The 20,017-nt window shown below is 46.4% G+C and overlaps 1 protein-coding gene across 1 annotated transcript in view; it reads right to left on the minus strand.

The window, feature by feature from the left end:
• MDGA2 (MAM domain containing glycosylphosphatidylinositol anchor 2) overlaps positions 1–20,017 on the minus strand; it is a 256,870-nt gene that overhangs the window by 157,255 nt on the left and 79,598 nt on the right. Inside the window, 1 exon segment of the mRNA XM_050335716.1 lies at positions 5,486–5,660. Coding sequence (XP_050191673.1) covers positions 5,486–5,660 — 175 coding nt within the window.

Genomic DNA, 20,017 nt, shown 5'->3' on the forward strand with positions numbered 1-20,017 from the left:
CACACAATGAGAATATATAATAAAATATATAATAAGTGAAATAAAATCTTCAACTTCTCTGTGCACTAAATCTGTTGGATAAAACTTTTTCTCTCCCTGACTTCCACATTATTTTCAGAACTCTTTCAACATCAACTTGACCTTTTGCCCCACCTTCTTCTCCTCAAGCTGTGCAGCCTGCCCTTGTGTCCATAAGGATGTGGGAAAGCAAGAGGAATACAAAAATACACCTTCAGTGAAAGAATTAGGACTTTCTCTTGCTAAAACATGCTAAACTGCCCTTTGGGAATCAGCAGATAAAGCTTTCTTGTAGGAACTCTGCTTCTTTAAATGAAAATACTTCATTTCTACCTTATTTTCCTCCCTTATAAAAGGAGAAAGTGTCCTCCAGAAGCCAGGTAAAAAAAAAAAAAAAATTTCTAGGAGTCAAGTATAAAAGCTTCATCTTCAAAGAAGAAAGATGAGATGGACTTTAAAGAGACACTTCCAGAGAAAAGAAACAGAGTTCAAGTCTGGGATGAATTCAGCTCGGATTTATGAAGCAGTTCCTTGTGCTGGTGGCTCAGCGAGGATGGAACCCTCCCTCCTGGGAATGCCATTCCAAGGGAAATGAGGGCGTTTGTTTGAACCTGATGTGAGGAACAAGGACTGTCAGCCAGAGCTGGGGGAGCAGAACACGTTTTAGGCACAGGAAATAAGGACAGAAAGCTGTCTGCTGTAAAAAAAATCATCACTAATTCATTTACCACAGTCCAGACACCCCTGAGAGCAAAAGGATCTTTCCAAAAAGAAATGAAAAAAAGAAAGCAAAGGGATGAGGTGAAAAGATCCCAGGGATGGAGGGACAGGACACAAGGAATGGCTTCCCACTGCCAGAGGGCAGGGAGAGATGGGAGATTGGGAAGGAATTGCTGGCTGGGAGGGTGGGGAGAGGCTGGGATGGAATTCCCAGAGAAGCTGTGGCTGCCCCTGGATCCCTGGAAGTGTCCCAGGCTAGGTTGGAGCACCCTGGGCTGGTGGAAGGTGTCCCTGCCCACGGTAGTGGTTGGAACTTGGGTGGGCTTTAAGGTCCCTCCCAACCCAAACCACTCCCTGATTCCATAAGAATCTTTCCATAAGAACCTTTCCAAGAGCAGCTGTTGATGGGACAAGAACTGAACCGCTGAACCACCAGTTCTTTTTCTTCTCTTCCCAGTTTCCACCTTCAGGTATTTTGACCCCAACCCTCAAATTTTCCCAGGCTTGTCCTGGCTCTGTATCTGCTCCAGGATCAGAGGAGTTTGCAGCCTGGTTCAGCACAGCCCAGGAGAGCTTTGGATGCAGCTGGTACAGCACCACCTCCCTCACATTCCAGAATTCCAGCAGAATCCTCTCTGCCCCTTGAAGCATCCCTACAGCCAGTGTCAGGATGAAATGGAGCTTGATGGGAATGCTGCACCTGAAGGATTTTCCTTGAGCTCTCTGATTTACCCATCTCTAGGGAATGAATGTCTGATGTCAAGCCAGTAAATGACTGTGAACAACCTGAACCCCTCATTCCTGGAATCCCAAAATATCCTGAGCTGGAAAGGAACCACAAGGAATCTTCCCAAATTGCTTTTTTTTTTCCCCCTTTCAGTCCAGCTGAGGATTTCTAAAAGGATTGCATGTGTTCAGTTTAATCCTTGCCTGTGCTCCTCACCCATCAGTGTGGTCTAAAATGTGGGTTTGTTTAACTTCTTAGAGCAGGTAAAAAACACAAGTATCATACAAATCAGACTAAACCCAGGCAGTTTTAGGGAAGTGGTTAATCAGAATTACAGGGTGCATGGAAATAACACCAAGCTGAACTTGCAGAGATGAAGGAATAAGATGCATCTGTTGACCAACACTGGCATGATTTGCTCCCAGATGCTGAGAGAAGATTCCATCTGGATCTTGCTGAGACCCAGCACCCACCTCCTGTGCATGGTTCCAGCCACGAACCAGCTCGGGGTGTAAAACAGGGAGGGGATTTTCACAGGAGTGAAATTCTCTCTTTAATGTCCCAACCCAAAACGCAGCTAGCAGAGCAGGCACTGCTGCCCTGCCCCAGCCAGGTTTCTTTAAATCCTGAATCCTGACTGTAAATCTTCTTTCTGGGAGATGCAACAAGTCACAGAATCTGCAGGAAGTCCTTACAAGTGATGTAAGTGCCCCCTCTCCCCTCACAGCCCGACTCTCTGGCTCCTTCCCTGCCCGTCTTTGTAAAATTAATCCTTGCAGGAGCAGCAAATGTGGCTCCAGGTGCCAAAAGCCAGAGCTGAGTGGAGAATGAAAAACAGGAAACTGCTGGAGAAGGAGATTTCCCGGCCATGTGTTGCTGTTAAATCGTCCCAACCAGCCAGGAAGTCAATAATGGGGATGAATAAAGGATAAAAAAAAAATATATATTTTTTCTGTGGATTTTTCTTTCAATAATTCCTTTTCAAATTTTAAACTGGAGGCTGAAATTTTCCTCTAGGCCTTAGATAGTGCTCTTGATCCAAACCTAACAGGGAAAACAACTCTGATATTGTTTTTTCTCTTGATCTTTACCAGCCAAGATGCTTCCAATTGGATTTTTTAAAAACATATATTTTAAGAAACAGAAATATTTTGCTTGTTTCTTAAAACGCAGTAGAGAGTTTCCTCCAAAGAAATCAAACCATTTCTTCCCTGCTGCAATGATAGTTTTAATTTCAAAAGGGAGCATCATCTGTTTGCCACAGATTTGTTTTTGACAGTTGCCTAATTCTGGAAGAAAACTGCCTTTTTCCAGGGAATTTCGCTCAATAAATGTTCAGTAAAACAAACAAACCACAATTAGAGACAAAATGTTGGTTTAGGGCTTTGGATGCTTTTTTTTGTTTTGGAGTCTCTGAGCAAAAGAGACTCCAAATCCCTCCCAAAATTCCTGCTCAGAGTTCTTGCCATGGACACACAACATGGGATTTACAGAGCAAATATTCAATAAACAGAAATTAATAGAAATTAAACCTGAAGATTCCAAAAAAAAAAAGGACAAAAGAGGACAAAATTCCCTAAATCTACTTAGAAATTCCAGTTTTGAATATTTTGATTTCTTGGGAGTTTTCCTGGGAGCTCCAGGGTTTGGGTTTTTTCCATCTTTTTCCACAAAGACCTGGGCTGTGTTTGAGGCACATTAAGGAGCAAAACGTGATGGAAAAAGCAGAATTGTAATCCTGGAAGAAATCCCAGACAGCAAATTAGAGCTGAGCAAAATAGGAGGGAAAAGGGATGTTCCAGAAGGAAAACTCAGGGAAATTCGAGGAGAATCTACATTTCAGAACCTGCATTCCCTGCCCTTCCTGTCTTGGAGACTGGTTCTGCTGCCTTTGCTGCCAACAGCCCAGCCAGGCCTGAAATCAGGGATGGAGGAGGATCTAATATGGGAATGCTGAGGGGAGAAGGAAGTGGTTTTGGGGCACTATGGAATCACAGGATGGTTGGCTTGGACTTTAAGGATCATCCAGTCCCACCTCCTTGCCCCACCTTCCATTAGCCCAGGGATCCCAAGCCAGCCTTGGACACTCCCAGGGATCCAGGGGCAGCCACAGCTTCTCTGGGAATTCCATCCCAGCCCCTCCCCACCCTCCCAGCCAGGAATTCCTTCCCAAAATCCCACCTAACCCTGCCCTCTCTCAGTTTGAAGACATCACTCCATTCCAAACCCTGCTTGGCCCAGATGGACTCTTTAAAATTCATGGATGGGACTCCAAGAACAAGCTAATTAACAATCACCACCTGATCCACTCATTATTCCTAAAAGATTTCCCGCTTTTCTGCTCTTTTATCGCTTTTCAGGCAAATCGTGAAAGCCAAACACACCCATCAGGCAAGAGAAACCCCCAAAAACCAACTGGGGGAATTCCAATCCCAGAACCAAGCCACAGAAATTGTCTCTAAATCAATCCACACCCTGAAATCCACCTGAGAGGGCAATCTCTGCAGTCAGAATTTATTTCCTTTTTAATTCCAGTTCGTGCATTTATTGCAGAAGGTTTTCAATGCTTTCTTTTTCTGTCAGCTCTGGTGCCCGATCTGCAATCCAGATTCTTCATATTTTTCACTACAGTCCTAATACTTCCTATTTTTCACTGCAATTCCAATGCTCCACATTTTTCATCACAATCCCAATATTCCTTATTTTTCACTGCAATCCCAATCCCTCATATTTTTCACTGCAACCCAATACTCCATATTTTTAACACAATCTCAATACTCCTTATTTCTCACTGTGATCCCATTTTTTGCCACAATCCAAATACTCCATAATTTTCACTGCAACCCAACATTCCATATTTTTCACTGCAATCCCAATACTCCATATTTTTCACTGCTTTCCAAATCCTTCTTATTTTTTACCACAATCCCAATACTCCACATTTTACCACAATCACAATACTCCATATTTTTTATCACAATCCCATTACTCCATATTTTTTACTGCAATCCCAATCCTCCATATTTTCCCTGCAATCCCAATACTCCACATTTTTCAACACAATCCCAATCTTCCATATTTTTCACTGCAATCCCAATACCCCTTTTTTTATCCACCATTCCAATACTCCATATTTTTCACTGCAATCCCAATACCCCTTTTTTTTAACCACCATCCCAATACTCCATACTTCTCACTGTGAGCCCGTTTTTTGCCATAATCCCAATACTCCACATTCTTCACTCCAATCCCAACACTCCACATTTTTCACTCCAATCCCAATACTCCATATTTTTCACTGGAACCCAACATTCCATATTTCTCGCTGCAACACAATACTCCAGATTTTCCCTGCAATCCCAATACTCCACGTTTTTCATCACAATCCCAATACTCCACGTTTTTCACCACAATCCCAATACTCCATATTTCTCACTGTGATCTCATTTTTTGCCACACTCCCAACCCTCCATATTTTTCACTGTGATCCCAACACTCCACATTTTTCTCAACAATCCCAACCCTTCATATTTTCCACTGTGATCCTAACATTCCATATTTTCCACTGTAATCCCAACCCTCCATATTTTTCACTGTGATCCCAACACTCCACATTTTTCTCAACAATCCCAACCCTTCATATTTCTCACTGTGATCCCAACATTCCATATTTTCCACTGCGATTCCAACCCTCCACATTTTTCACTGCAACCCAGTAGTCCATGGCAGATCTTCCCCCTGTGACGGATCCTCCACTGATTTCTCAGCAGGTCAGGTCGTACCCGAGTTCCATCTGCTCTTACCAAAATATTGTCACTCATTTAAAGATGTTTCCCTGCAGGAGCAGCCCCACCAAACTTCCCATAAATATTCCCCAAAGCCTCAAGAATCCACCTTAAAAACGCTGGAAATCGGACTCCTGGAGAGCCGCTCCCTCCTTGTGACCCCACAAGTCAAGTGAAACAACAACAACAACAACAACAAAACCCAGGAAGGGAGAATTGCCGAGGATTTACTCACAGTACACGTCCACTCGGATGGATTTGATGGCGGGAGAGCCCAGGCCGTTCTCGGCCTTGCAGTAGTAACGGCCCCCCTGGTGTCTCTGGATGTTGGAAATCCGCAGGGTTTCGTTGAAGACACTCGAGTCTTGGAATCTGTCAGAGGCACTTCCTGCTGTTTTGGTCCACCTGATCTGAGCAAAGCACCAGAAAACAGTGTTATTTACCTGAGACCTGTAGGAGAGGGGAGGGTGGAGGTCTCGTGGATCTCTCCACCAAACTGAGCACTCTTTTAAAACCACTTTTGATGGAAACACCTCCGAAAACATAAATTTTAAGGAGTCAAATGCTCAGTTGCTTGAAACTGCACCAAACTATGAACAAATATTGCTTGAAATACATGATTTGAGGTGTTTCAGTGTCATTTACAGCGATCACAGTTCCCTTCACGCTGGGAAATATTTCCCAAAGACCTTTTAAAGGGAGACTTTTAATTCCAAACCCATAAAAAATGCCAGTAACAGCCCTCACTGTGACCAAGAGAGGTGGACATGCACATGGATAACACATGGATAACACTCCTGCAGGACTCTGTGGGCTAAACCATCTCACAAAACGCTCCAGACCTCCCAGAGAACTTCCCAGGTTCCTCCTCCTCTTTCAGTTCACACCAGGTCAGTGACCAGGACAAGGGACGTTCAGTTCCACATCGGAACTTTCCCAATCACGGAATCCTTAAGGTGGGAAAAGACCTCCAAGATCATCCAGTCCAACCACAGGAATTACAAAATTACACCTCATCAATAAAATTACACCTCATCAGCACTCCCAGGGGTGGTGATTCCCCCACTCCCACCACAGCACAAGTCTCTGTCTCCATGCCCAGACAAGCCTGAGCTGGACATGCTCTGCTTCCAACCCTGTCCCGTGGGAAGGAAGGTCCCATGGCTGAGCAGGGTGACCCTTGGTGGCCACCAAGGTGGCCCTAAAGGTTGGCTTGGCTGGAGGGGGATTATCCCCCAGAGTAAAGAGATGCTGGAGTCATCATGGAATGATGGAAGGTTGGAAAGGACCCTAAAGCTCATCTCACTGTCCCATGGGCAGGGACACCTTCCACCAGCCCAGCTTGCTCCAAGCCCTGTCCAACCTGGCCTGGAATGGGGATGAGGAGTCCACACCTCTCTGGGCAACCTGGAATTCCACCAGTTCTGGGTCCTGAGTGGAATCCAGATCCCAAAACCCGCACAAACCCACAAGGGGCCAACCTTCCTCTCCTCAGGAACTTCTCCTGGCCCAGAGGGCTCAGCTACAAAAGGATCTGAGATGCAAAACCCGTGAGAATTCTCCTCCCATTGAAACCAGAGTAGGTTTGGCCTTCAGAGGCCAAGCCACAGCAAACAACACTTCCCAAAAACATCCCCCTTTTTCCTGCCCTGTGAGATCCATAAAGTTCTGCTGCTCTGGGATGAGCAGCTCCACCAAATCCCACACCTCCAACCTTTGGGCTCCCTGGGGACAGCACCACCATTAGCACTGCTACATTTACCAGTCCCAATCTGTCTGGAATTCTGGTCCAAACTCCTGGCTCCAGGGATTTGGGGATCATCCCTAGGAATGTGCTGCCGGATCATTTCAGATCCAGCACTTTCAGCCTCTCCATTTCAGCTGCTTGAAAAGCAATTTAAGATAAATTCCAGGTGGTCCCAGAACCTCTTGTGAGTTTTATTTCACAATTTTAAAACCAGCTTTGATTTTTTTTTTTTCCAAAGGAGTAAATGAATAGCCGGGAATTTTCTTCCTTCCCTTCCTCTCCCACAAAAAGTTTCCATTGGAAATGGGCTGCCCTATCCAAGGAATATATAAATTAAATACCATGGTGTAAGAATTGCCAGTATCTGTGGAACTGGTGATGTCATAGAATTGACACCAAAATACAGCAGAGTTGATTTAGATACTGCCCAGAGTTGTATCTGTTTTGTATTACTTTTATATTTCTGTATTTCATATAATAAAATACAAATTATATTATAAAATATGTCAATATTAACAAAACATAGTAACATAAAATACATTCATTGAAGTTTATTCATGTATTAAAATGTACTAATTTTAAGATGCTATCTGAATGAATAATAACCTATTTATCTTCTCTTTATTATAAGGAATTTTTACAGGATGGTGTTTGGCTGCCAACAAAAGTAGCCTTTTCAGCTTTAAAATATATGTATTATTAGAGAAAAGTGAGGCAATTGAAGCAAATAGCTTATTTGTGATAATATAATATACATTTAAAAAATATATAATATACATATTAGGCTGGGGACAAGGGATGGAGGGACAGGACACAGGGAATGGCTTCAGACTGACAAAGGGCCAGCTGATCCCACACACACTCCCACTCGAGCAGCCTGGCAGGGAAAAGCACAATTTTTCCCTCCTCTAACTCCGAGCAGGCAGTGACAGGAACTGTGAACAGGCAGGACGTGAGAACCCTCGTTCTGAGCCAGAGATTACAAAGAAATTGCTATTTTCCAGTTTATTGCTGTAACACATTGGGGAAAAAAACCCCCCCACAACTTCCTTTTATCTTCCAGGAGAGAAGAATGGTGGTTATTAATTACAGGGAAAATCAGCACTGACACCACAAAGCTCCAAGCAAAGCAGTCCTGCAGAAGAACTTGGGTGCTTTGATCACTTGGGCCCAAAACACACCGGTCAGAGCAGGGCTGGACTCTGGGGGTGACCCCAAAACGGGAAGTTACAACAAATTAAAGGGTCAAGAGGAGTGAAGAGTCAACCTAAGTCAAAAATCCAGGTCTAAAATCTTGGGCTGTGACCCCAAGAAGATGTTTAAGAACAGACGAAGTATAAAGAAAAGTCACATTATTCATTAAAATAACAGAAACACACTCAAGAATTCAAGGGATCAGCTCAGCAAATGTGCAGGATCAAATGGAAAATCAGGGAAAAACAATCAACATTCTTAAAACACCCAGGAGGGACCAAAAACCGATGGCAGATCAATTTTCAACACAAAAGGCCGAGTTAAGGCAGCAATAAAATGGATTAGAAACCATTTTCCATTTGCTCACCCTGAAATGTTTATGCAGAACATCTTCTGCCCCGGATGTTTCCCTCAATCCAGGTGCCAAAGGAATTGTCTGGGAGTGCTGGAAAGCCCAGGGATGGGAAATCTCCTGGTTCTCACCACCAGGCCCAGCTCCACGGCCCAAAACGTCAGCAGGTGCTGGATCTTCACCACCCAACATTCAGCACCATCCTCAGTGTGCAAAGGTGTAAAACACCAAATTCGTCCTAAAAAATCATTTATTAGCCCAAATTTTGCTGGCACAACCTTTGAGAACCCAGCTTTACCCAAACTTGGAGGTGTCACCAAGCCCTGGAACCCAGAGGTGATGCCTGCACCCAGTTTGGGTGGGATGCTGGAGGATAGAGATCTGAGGAGGTGTAAAACCCCAAACTGACCCTAAAAACCATTTATCAGCCCAAGTTTAGCTGGTCCTCCCTGCAGAACCTTTCAGAAGCCAGTTTTACCCAAATTTAGGGGTGGAATGAATCCTTGGAAGCCAGAGGTGATGCCTGCACCCAGTTTGGGGTGGAATGTTGGAAGAGATGGAGACCTGAGGAGGTGGAAAGCCCAAACTGACCATAAAAACATTTATTGACCTAAGCTTTGCCAGTCCTTCCTGCATAACTTTTCAGAACTCAGTTTTCCCAGATTTGTGGATATCATGAACCCCTGGAATGCAGAGGTTGATGCCTTCACCCAGAGTGGGGTGGAATGTTGGAAGAGGTGGAGATCTGAGGAGGTGCAAAACCCCAAATTGACCCTAAAACCCCTTTACTAGCCCACGTTTTGCTGGCACAACCTGCAAGGTTCATAAAACATAACCCAGTTTTACCCAAATCTGGGGGTGTCACCACCCCCAGAACCCAGAGGTGATGCCTTCACCTGGTTTGGGGTGGGATGCTGGAGGAGGATGGAGATCAGGAGCTGCTCCACCGCGTCAGGAGCAGCAGTGGCAAAGCAGAAGCCACCAGTTCCCACGACAACTCATCTCCCTCAGGGGGCAAAATGGCATAAAAATGTGTTTCTGTCATTAAACTCAGCCTGGAGTCTAAACAGAGGGAGGCAAAAGTGACTGTTAAACAGGGATCTCCTGCTTTAAATTCACTCTTCACAACACAAGCACAGTTCAAAGTGACAAAGCCATTGTCAAAGCCAGGCAGGTTAAACTGAGGCGCTTTTTTCACCCTCTCATCACAACCTTTCCAGGTATTTTCCGCTCCTCGTTGTCTCCACCTCTTCCCATTTCACTCCCCTGCAAGACCCGTGGGAGAAACGGAGTGTTGAGGAGGAATGACTTCCCAAAACACACCCAGAGTGCTGCCAGGGGGTGACACCAACTCAGCTGATCAAGGCAGAAGGAAAATGTTTCTCCTCAAGTGTTTCAGTAACACAAAGCCTGGCTGCACTTCCTGCTACAAAAATCCTTAGGGGAGGGGTTTGGGGGGCAAAAATGCAGATTTTAGGCCGAGTGACAAGCAGCTCAAATAAAGGTGTCTGTAAATGAGGGAACAAAGGGAGCTGGAAATGGAACTGGAGAAGAAACGGGTTTCTGTGGTGGACCAAGATCAGAAAGGAAATTAAACTTATTTTCCTTCTGTGTGAAAAGTGAAAAAAAAAAACCCAACAGTTTGGGTTGCAAAAGGTGGTTGTGCCTCATCCAATCAGAGAATCATTTAGGTTGGAAAAGCCCTCCAAGATCATCAAGTCCAACTCAGCACAGCCAAGGCCACCACTGCCCCATGTCCCCAAGTGCCACATCCACAGGGCTTTGGAATCCCTCCAAGGATGGGAACTCCACCCCTGCCCTGGGCAGCTGTGCCAGCCTTTTCCATGAAGATATTTTACCTGATATCCAACCTAAACCTCCCAGAATCAGCGAGTCAGGGAGGTTGGAAAAGCCCTCCCAGCCCATGGATCCCCCTGTGCCCGATGCCCACCTTGTCCCCAGCCCAGAGCACTGAGTGCCACGGCCAGGCCTGCCTTGGACACCTCCAGGGCTGGGCACTCCAAACCTCCCTGGGCAGCCCCTGCCAGGGCCTGACCACCCTTTCCAGGAAGAAATTCCTCCTGCTGTCCCACCTGAGCCAAGCACAGTCTCCAAAGACTCCAATGCAAAGGTTCATCCCTCCCTAATTCTTTGCTCCCCCAGGAGCACACACAGCACTGCCTCCTTCCTGCAGCCTATCCCGACCTTCCCACCCTCACTGTGCCCTCCTGCACTAACCCAGCCTCATTTTTGGCTTGACCAAATTAAATTTATTTAAGTGAACATCAGAAAACAGCAGCTTTAAAGGGCTCCTTTCCCACCCCGCTGTCCTCTGCAAACACCCCCAGGGTTATGGACTGCCCTCCCTGCAGCATCAGCTGTTTGCTTAAACCTGCTCCCATTTTAAAAACTTCATAAAACACAACCCACAAAAATCACCTCGTCCTTCAGACACCTCTGAGAGCAGAGCTGGTGCCTGGGGAGAATCTGGGGAGAATCCCTAAATACTGGGAGCTGATGGTCATTTATGTTCACATCAGACCTCATCAGTATTTCCACCAGCACCTCCCTCTGGGAATGAAGATGAACCCCCAGTCCTTTCCAAATTAAACCCTAAATCTCAGTGATGCAATAAATCAGCTCTGCTTCATCTTCCTTCCCCAGGAACCAGCTCTCACAGACACACAATCCCACCCAACACTCTTCCTGAGCCCAGAACGGGAGTGAGAGCCTGAGATTTCACTTGTTTTAGCTGTGGTGACAAAGAAAGGAGGTGACATTTGGGTTTGCTGGGAAGGTGGGAGAACTGGGAAGGGGGAGAGCGGGGAGAAAAGGGAGAAGAGAGGAAATCTCGATGAGGGGGAGTTGGCAGCTCAGCTGAGGATGAAAAACAGCAACGAGGGCCGGGCAAGAGCAGCAGCTGCCGAGAGCAAGGCACAGATACTCCGTCAGACCCAGGGTTCCTTATAAAAGGGTTCTTTTAAAACAAGAAATCAGAGCGACTGACTGAAATTATCAACCAGCAGCATTCAAATGTTTGGTTTTTCTTGCAAAACAACCCCCTTTTCCTTTCGAATCCCAACATGTAACTGTGTTTGTGATGGTCACAGGTTGGTAACAAACACGGTGACGTGAAGTTCAAGGCCCTGAGTTCCTTCCAAAAAAAAAAAAAAAAGAGAATATTCCTTTGTGGGAATTGAATCCATCCATACCAGGTTACCACAGTCATCAGATACAACCTTTTCATCAGGCAGTTCCAAAATATCAGAGGCTGGAAGATTGAGCATATCCTGACTCTGTACACTCCAGGTGCTGGATGGGAGACAGGACAAGCGACTCCTGGGCTCAGTCAGGATGGAAATTCCTTGTTTTTTGCTTCAAAGTGGATTTCCAGACACCAAAACCACCTCTGCTGCCATGTGGGTTTTTTCTCTGTAAACTTCTTTTCCCCTTTCAGAGGATGAAGAATTGGCAAAGTCTCCTTCGAGCAGTGAAAAGGTCTAAAACACGATTAAACAACCTGGGAAAGAACCAAATCTCTCCTAGCCTGCACCTGGAACAGCTTAAAAAGGTTCTGGCAATTCCTTCACCCAGGGAAAAGAAATTGGACAGGTGTTTGGATCCCACTGGCTCCGAGATTTCAGCTTGTTTCCAATTCAGAGCCCAAGAAGAAGGCAAACTCTGCAAACTCCAGGGATCACAAATAGCATCATTGATGTCTTGTTGAGCTCTCCTGGCACACCTTTAAATGACTCCCACGAGTGCCAAGGAACAGGAGCTGGGAACGCTTCCCACAGATCAAGGGAAATGCAAACAGACAAGGAGGGGAAAGAAAGAACCTGGTTCAGCTTGCAGCTAGAAATAAAACCAGGATTAAGGGATGGATTAAGGACCTGGGAAGCCAAGGCTAAAGAAAATCATGGCAGTGGAGCAACAATGAACTGAGGAGATTCCCAAAGGGAAGCAAAGAGAGCTGCAAACCAGGGAATATTTAAAACTGGACAGAGGGCAGGGATAGATGGGATACTGGGAAGGAATTGGTGGCTGGGAGGGTGGGCAGGCCCTGGCACAGGTTGCCCAGAGAAGCTGGGGCTGCCCCTGGATCCCTGGAAGTGTCCAAGGCCAGGTTGGAGCAGCCTGGGCTGGTGGGAGGTGTCCCTGCCCATGGAAAAGAATTGGAATGAGATGACCTTTAAACTTCCCTCCAACCCAACCCATGCTGGCATTCCATGATTTCAAGCTGCCCAAGAAATTCAGCTCCTCCGTTGTTTTATTGGGAATGATGGGCCCAGTCCCACCTCCCCAGGGCTCCTGTTCCAGGTGGCCGCTGTCTCTCCACCAGGAAGGTGTTGGCAGGTTTCTAGGAAGGGTTGGGAGGTGCTGGGGGAAGGAGGTCACCTCCAGTCAAGCTGGGAATGCAGCACCAGCCCAGGTCAAGGGGGTGTTTGAGTCCCACTCTGGAGTTGGGAAGGTCGAGCCCAGACTGCCAAAGCCTCAACAATCACCCCAAGGAGAGCAGGGAGAGTCCTGGGGAGCTGCAAATCACACCCAGCTTGGGCACCTGCACCAGGCCACTGTCCTCCTGACCCCTGGGGGAGCTGAAAAGCTGCCAGGAATCCCCCCCAGCAACTTTCCAGTGGCCACAGAGCAGGACTGTCCTGCCATGGGAAGGGGAACAGGAACAGTGTCAGGTGGGACTGAAATCTGGCCCTTGTCCTGTGAATGTTCTGCAGCTCTTTGTTCCCCTTCCCTCCCCAACCATCCTGTGCACTCTTTGGCTTTTATCTCTTTCTCCTGTCACCTTTTATCTCCCTTTTCCTGGTGGCCCTTGCAAGGTGGGCTCAGGGGCTGGAGCAGCAGCTCTGGGATGGCAGGGGGTGCCACTGGATGTCGCTTCCAACCCAAACCATTCCATCATTCTGGTTGGACAAGTCTATTCCCAACTCCACCATTCCCAAACCATTCCCATTCCCTACACATCTGGTGGCTTTCTGGAATTTTCAGCCTGAAATGGTTTTATTTAATATTTATTGTGATTTTCCTTTCTTTGCCTGTTGTGCAACTTCCCTGGATTTTGCACGAGATTTTTTTTTTTTCTCCTTAATTAGGTATTTACCTCATTAAGATAATTGTCTTCAATTACATAATTACTGTTCATATATGTAATCATTGGAACATGTAATTACACCTAATTACACCATTAAAACGTGCAAGCCATAAATATCTTTATCATTTTGATTGATAGACACTCAGGGAGGGGGAATAAAAAAAAAAAAATCTCCCTTGTTATTTTTATCCCCTGGATCATGAAATCCGTGGGATGAAGAGGATTAAACTGATAACGTAGCTGCAATTATTTATAAGGACCTATCAAAATTAGACCAGAGTTTTACCTTTACAAGCAGGGGTAGAACGAGTCACACCACTCAAAATTAAGGGGCAAAAATCAAGGGACGAAAATCAAGGGGAAAAAATTAAAGGGCACAAATCGAGGGTGAAAATTAAGGGGGAAAAAGTTAAGGGGCATAAATCAAGAAGGAAAATTAAGGGGCAAAATTAAGGAAAAATTAAAGGGCAAAAATCAGGGGGCACAAATCAAGGGGCAAAAATTAAGGGGATAAAATTAAGGGGCACAAATCAAGAAGGAAAAATTAAAGGGCAAAAATCAGGGGCACAAATCAAGAGGGAAGATTAAGGGGCAAAATCAAGGAGCAAAATCAAGGGGCACAAATCAAGGGGCAAAAATCAAGGGGCACAAATCAAGGGGCAAAAATCAAGGGGCAAAAATCAAGGGCAAAAAATTAAGGGGCAAAAATTAAAGGGCACAAATCAAGGGGCACAAATCAAGAGGGAGAATTAAGTGGCAAAACTTAAGGGACAAAATTAAGGGGCACAAATTAAAAGATCAAGGGCCACAGATCAACAAGGAAAAATTAAAGGGTACAAATCAAGGGGCAAAAGTCAAGGGGAAAAAATCCAGAGGAAAAAAATCCAGGGGAAAAAAATCAAGGGGAAAAAAATCAAGGGAAAAAAATCAAGAGGAAAAAAACAAGGGGAAAAAAATCAAGGGACAAAATTTAGAGGCACAAATTAGGGGGCAAAACTTAAGGAACAACATGAAGGGCCGTGGAGTTTTATTCCAGCAGCTGTGCTGGGTGTCCTGTAATTCAGCAGCAGACAAATACCTGGAGAACAGCAAATTAATTAGGACAGTTGGGTCTTTTTTTAAATTATTTTTGGCTGGGAAGGCAAATATTTACACAGGGATTAAAGAGTTTAGTTTATTTAAAGTTCAACTTCTGCTCTTCAGGTGCAGGTTTCTTGTTTTTCCTAACAAATATTGGTTTACCAATTTAAAAAAAAAAAAAAAAGAAAAAGAACAAAACAAAATAAATGGCTAAGCTGTCTCCAAAATCTGGGAGGGGTTGGAGGGGGAAGTCTAATACAAATACTACATAACAAGAGTTCTTTGAGATTAAACCTGAATAATGGAGAAGGGGAAGGGGAAGGGGAAGGAGAAGGAGAAGGAGAAGGAGAAGGAGAAGGAGAAGGGGAGAAGGAGAAGGAGAAGGAGAGAAGGAGAAGGAGAGAGGAGAAGGAGAAGGAGGAAGGAGGAAGAAGGAAGAAGGAGAAGGAGAAGGAGAAGGAGAAGGAGAAGGAGAAGGAGAAGGAGAAGGAGAAGGAGAAGGAGAAGGAGAAGGAGAAAGAAAGGAAGAAAAAAAAGGAGAAGGAAAGGAAGAAAAAGAAGAAAAAGGAAAGGAAAGGAAAGGAAAGGAAAGGAAAGGAAAGGAAAGGAAAGGAAAGGAAAGGGAAGAAAGAGAAGAAAGAGAAGAAGAAAAAGAAGAAAAAGAAGAAGAAAAAGAAGAAGGACAGTCAACTATAATAATTATAATAGAATTATATATAAAATACCTATTTTATATGATTGTTATATAACTATATTCTATAATAATTACTGTGATAATATATTAATAATATTAATATATTACTCTTCAGGACTAAACTGAGGAATAAACCTTAACTATGGAGCATCCTCTAGCCAAAGGAATATGGCATTTCCAGCCTGGGAAGCTCAGTTTGAGCATCCACATAAAAGTGAGCAGGTGGATGGAAGCAAAAATCAACCTGGTACTTCCCCAAAGCAGCCACTTTCAGCTGCCAGGGCTGAAAGAGCTCATTCCATGACAGAACATTATCCATGGAAATGGCAGCACGGAGAATAAATGGCACAGAGGGAGCACAGAGGGGTTGTTGTCCTGGCACAGCAGAAACAACCCAATTTCTTCAAACTGCCACCATCAGACACCCCCACAGAGGGACAGAAGGTTTTGGGAGCAGCATTTCCTTCCATGAAATTCCCTAAAACTTCAGGGCTTGCCTTAGCAGTTCCTGGGATCACAGAATTCCAGAATGGTTCGGAATGGAAGGGATTTTAAGGATCGTCCCATCACCCCCCCTGCCATGGGCAGGGACACCTTCCACCAGCCCAGGGTGCTCCAACCTGGCCTTGGACACTCCCAGGGATCCAGGGGCAGCCACAGTTTCTCTGCCCAACCTGTGCCAGGGCCTGCCCACCCTCCCAGCCAGCAATTCCTGCCCAATATCCCACCCAAATCTACACTTTTCCACCTTAAAGCCATTCCCTGTGTCCTGTCCCTCCATGCCTTGTCCCCAGTCCCTCTCCAGCTCTCCTGGAGCCCCTTTAGGCCCTGCAAGGGGCTCTCAGGTCTCCCTGGATCCTTCTCTTCTCCAGGGGAACCCCCCAGCTCTCCCAGCCTGGCTCCAGAGCAGAGGGGTTCCAGCCCTGGGATCATCTTTGGGGCCTCCTCTGGACTCTCTCCAGCAGCTCCACATCCTTCTGATGTTGCTCCCCAGGGCTGGAGTTGCTCTGCAGGTGGGTTCTCCTGGGTTTTCCAGGAGAACAGCCTTTCCCTGCCTCCACAGCAATGGGAATGATTCCTTATTGTCCTCCTAAGTGTTTCCTTCTTTCCCATCCCTCCACAGCCACCAGCACGTTCTCCTTCAGCCCCAGCAGATCTGCAGAAGCTGCTGGTTACCCAGGTTACCAAAGCATCCCTTCACTCATCAAACTCATCCTTTTTTCAGCAATAAGACCTCCCAGCAACAGCCCTCGTTCCAAACCCACCCACCTCCCTGTGCTTGGGAGTGTTCAGAGGGATCAGCACTCGTGGACAAAGAGCTGCTCCTGCCCCATCCCAGAGCTGCTGCTCCAGCCCCTGAGCCCACCTTGCAAGGGCCACCAGGAAAAGGGAGATAAAAGGTGACAGGAGAAAGAGATAAAAGCCAAAGAGTGCACAGGATGGTTGGGGAGGGAAGGGGAACAAAGAGCTGCAGAACATTCACAGGACAAGGGCCAGATTTCAGTCCCACCTGACACTGTTCCTGTTCCCCTTCCCATGGCAGGACAGTCCTGCTCTGTGGCCACTGGAAAGTTGCTGGGGGGGATTCCTGGCAGCTTTTCAGCTCCCCCAGGGGTCAGGAGGACAGTGGCCTGGTGCAGGTGCCCAAGCTGGGTGTGATTTGCAGCTCCCCAGGACTCTCCCTGCTCTCCTTGGGGTGATTGTTGAGGCTTTGGCAAGTCTGGGCTCGACCTTCCCAGCTCCAGAGTGGGACTCAAACACCCCCTTGACCTGGGCTGGTGCTGCATTCCCAGCTTGACTGGAGGTGACCTCCTTCCCCCAGCACCTCCCAACCCTTCCTAGAAACCTGCCAACACCTTCCTGGTGGAGAGACAGCGGCCACCTGGAACAGGAGCCCTGGGGAGGTGGGACTGGGCCCATCATTCCCAATAAAACAACGGAGGAGCTGAATTTCTTGGTCAGCTTGAAATCATGGAATGCCAGCATGGGTTGGGTTGGAGGGAAGTTTAAAGGTCATCTCATTCCAACTCTTTTCCATGGGCAGGGACACCTCCCACCAGCCCAGGCTGCTCCAACCTGGCCTTGGACACTTCCAGGGATCCAGGGGCAGCCACAGCTTCTCTGCTCAACCTGTGCCAGGGCCTGCCCACCCTCCCAGCCACCAATTCCTTCCCAATATCCAACCTAAACTTATTCCCTGTCAGTTCTAAGCCATTGCCCCTTGTCCTGTCACTCTTGGCGAGCAATGAGGCACCTCCACCAACAGACACAGGTAAATGTGTCACATTCTATACAAACACCTGCATTGTTTTAAATGCATCCACCTTAATTGCTCCCTGTGATTAACTGGAACCTCCTCTAATGCCGCAGATCTTCCCCTCATTAGGGTGTGTAAAGAAAAAAATTAACATTTCCCGGCACTCCCTCCATTGAAAACCTAAAAAGCAAACCCCCAAGAACCACAACAAAACCACCCCTCCCGTGCCGCTCTCTTTGATCGGCTGGGAGCGGGACGGGAGAGGCTCCTCCGAGGCAAAAGTGGAAGCCGCGTTTTCTGTTTTAATTGATAAGAATTCTCATTAATCGGCGGTGCAGCCAAGGCACAGCAGCAGCAGCTGCTTCCCTGCCACAGCCTGGGTGCCGTAATCGTGGCCCCGTTAGGAAAATTGATGATGATTCCATCTGACACCCCTCGGTTCGGGGGAAGACTTTACAAATGCTCGCTGAACACCTGACAAAATCCAGCCTGACTCATGACTAAATTAGCCTGTATTTTATGCTGAAAAAAAAAAAAAAAACCAAAAACCACCTTCCTAAGTGTTTGACTCAATAAAGCTCCCATTTAGCTCGGGAGGGTGTTCCCATCCTTCTGCAGCACTAAAAGGAAGCTGTGATTAAGCTTTACACGCTGGTTTTGCTGCTCTGAGCAGTTTATTTGATGTTTCCTTTCCCCAAGAGCACCTGAATTCACACCTCTGCCGGCTCTGCGGGGCTCACAACCCTCCCCTGCTCCGTCTGACAGGAGAAATAAGTGTTAAAATGTGACAAAACAATCCGGGGCAGGAATCACAGCACGCACAGACAATGGAGGAAGAGACTCCTGGAGTCTGCAGCTGGATCTTTGGGAAGGAGACACATCAGGAGCTGAGAGCAGGCCGTGCTCCAACACAGGGGGCCAGCAGTGCTTGTTGTGAAGAAGTGAATTTAAACCCTCAAAACCCCAATTCCAAAAGTTTCCTCCATTCCTCCCACCCTTTTCAAAGAGGGGGGAGAAAATAAAATCTAATAACAATGGAATGGTCTCATTAGAAAATCAGAAAATGGTTTGGGTTGGAAGGGACCTTAAGGATTATCTTGTTCCACCCCCTTGCCATGGATAGGGACACCTTCCCTAGACCAGGTTGTCCAACCTTGGCCTTGCTCTTTCCCAGTCTTTCTTATTCCCTTCCCTGTTGTTGTTTCCAATGGAAAAACTTGGAAATCCAAGGAAAAGCTGCTGCTGTTTTGGGCTGTGCTGGGCTGGACTCGCCTCTCAAGTCTCTCTCCCTCACTGGCTTTGCCCTGACAAGGACAGATGTTCCTGCCCCAGATGTGTTTGTTCTTCCCCAGCCTTTGAATCCTCCCCAAATCCTCTTGGCTTTGAGAACTTTGCTCCTTTGTGCTTCCCTGAAGAGGCTCTGCCTCGGTTTGGGGAACGGAGACCTCAGACATCCCACCACACAGGATGGCAAACACCTCATCAGGGGCCTCTCCTCCAGCCCACCCAGCTCCTCCCACCAGAATCACGGAATCCTCAAGGCTGGAAAAGACCTGCAAGCTGATCCAGTCCAGGAAAAAAAAACCTAACCAAACCCAACAGATGAAATGCAAGGCAGGTACAGGACAACACCTGATTCCTGGGATAAAGCCTGGGAGAAATGGATCAAACTGCCCCAACCAGGAAAGAGATTTTCAGAATTTTAGTCAAAAACTCGAACTAACCTCTGGGTGAAATCCTGACAGGAATAATTTATGGGGAAAAAAAGGGCTGCATGTGCACACCCACCACAGCCTGAGGGAGGTTTTTTACAAACTTCATCGAGGCAAATTATTTCTATGGCGACTAATGGGGCTTTCAAAAGCTGAAGCAACAAGTGTTTTGGGAGCAGAACGGTGGAAACCAGGGATAAAAGTTTTATGTTTTAATACTTATGTATCAAAATCACTCCATGGATAATAAGACAGACGTGCAAGGATGTGCTTGGGGGGCTCAGGGCTTTTAATACACTCAAGAGTGAGGTGAGTTTTGGGGATCAAAAAGGTCCCTTCCATCCCAAACCATTCCAGGATTCTGTGATTCTATAAATTCCCAGGGCAGGTTCTTGACTTCTTCCAGTCTTTTAAAACAAAAGGTTTTAAACAGTGTTTGGGATTCTCCTGCCTTGCAATAATCCCTGCAGCTTTATATTAATTCTCCCCCACATTCTCATGGATGTTGATTGGACTCCAATAAAACTCAAAGCAATTTGCAATTTCGAAGTGCAACTAGCACTGAACACACAAATTTCCTTGTTTCCCACCTGCCAGGGACCATTTTGGGGTGGGAAGGCAGTA

The sequence above is a fragment of the Myiozetetes cayanensis genome, unplaced genomic scaffold (assembly GCF_022539395.1).
Source record: "Myiozetetes cayanensis isolate MyiCay16 unplaced genomic scaffold, myiCay2020 scf6-25, whole genome shotgun sequence".
Taxonomy (NCBI): domain Eukaryota; kingdom Metazoa; phylum Chordata; class Aves; order Passeriformes; family Tyrannidae; genus Myiozetetes; species Myiozetetes cayanensis.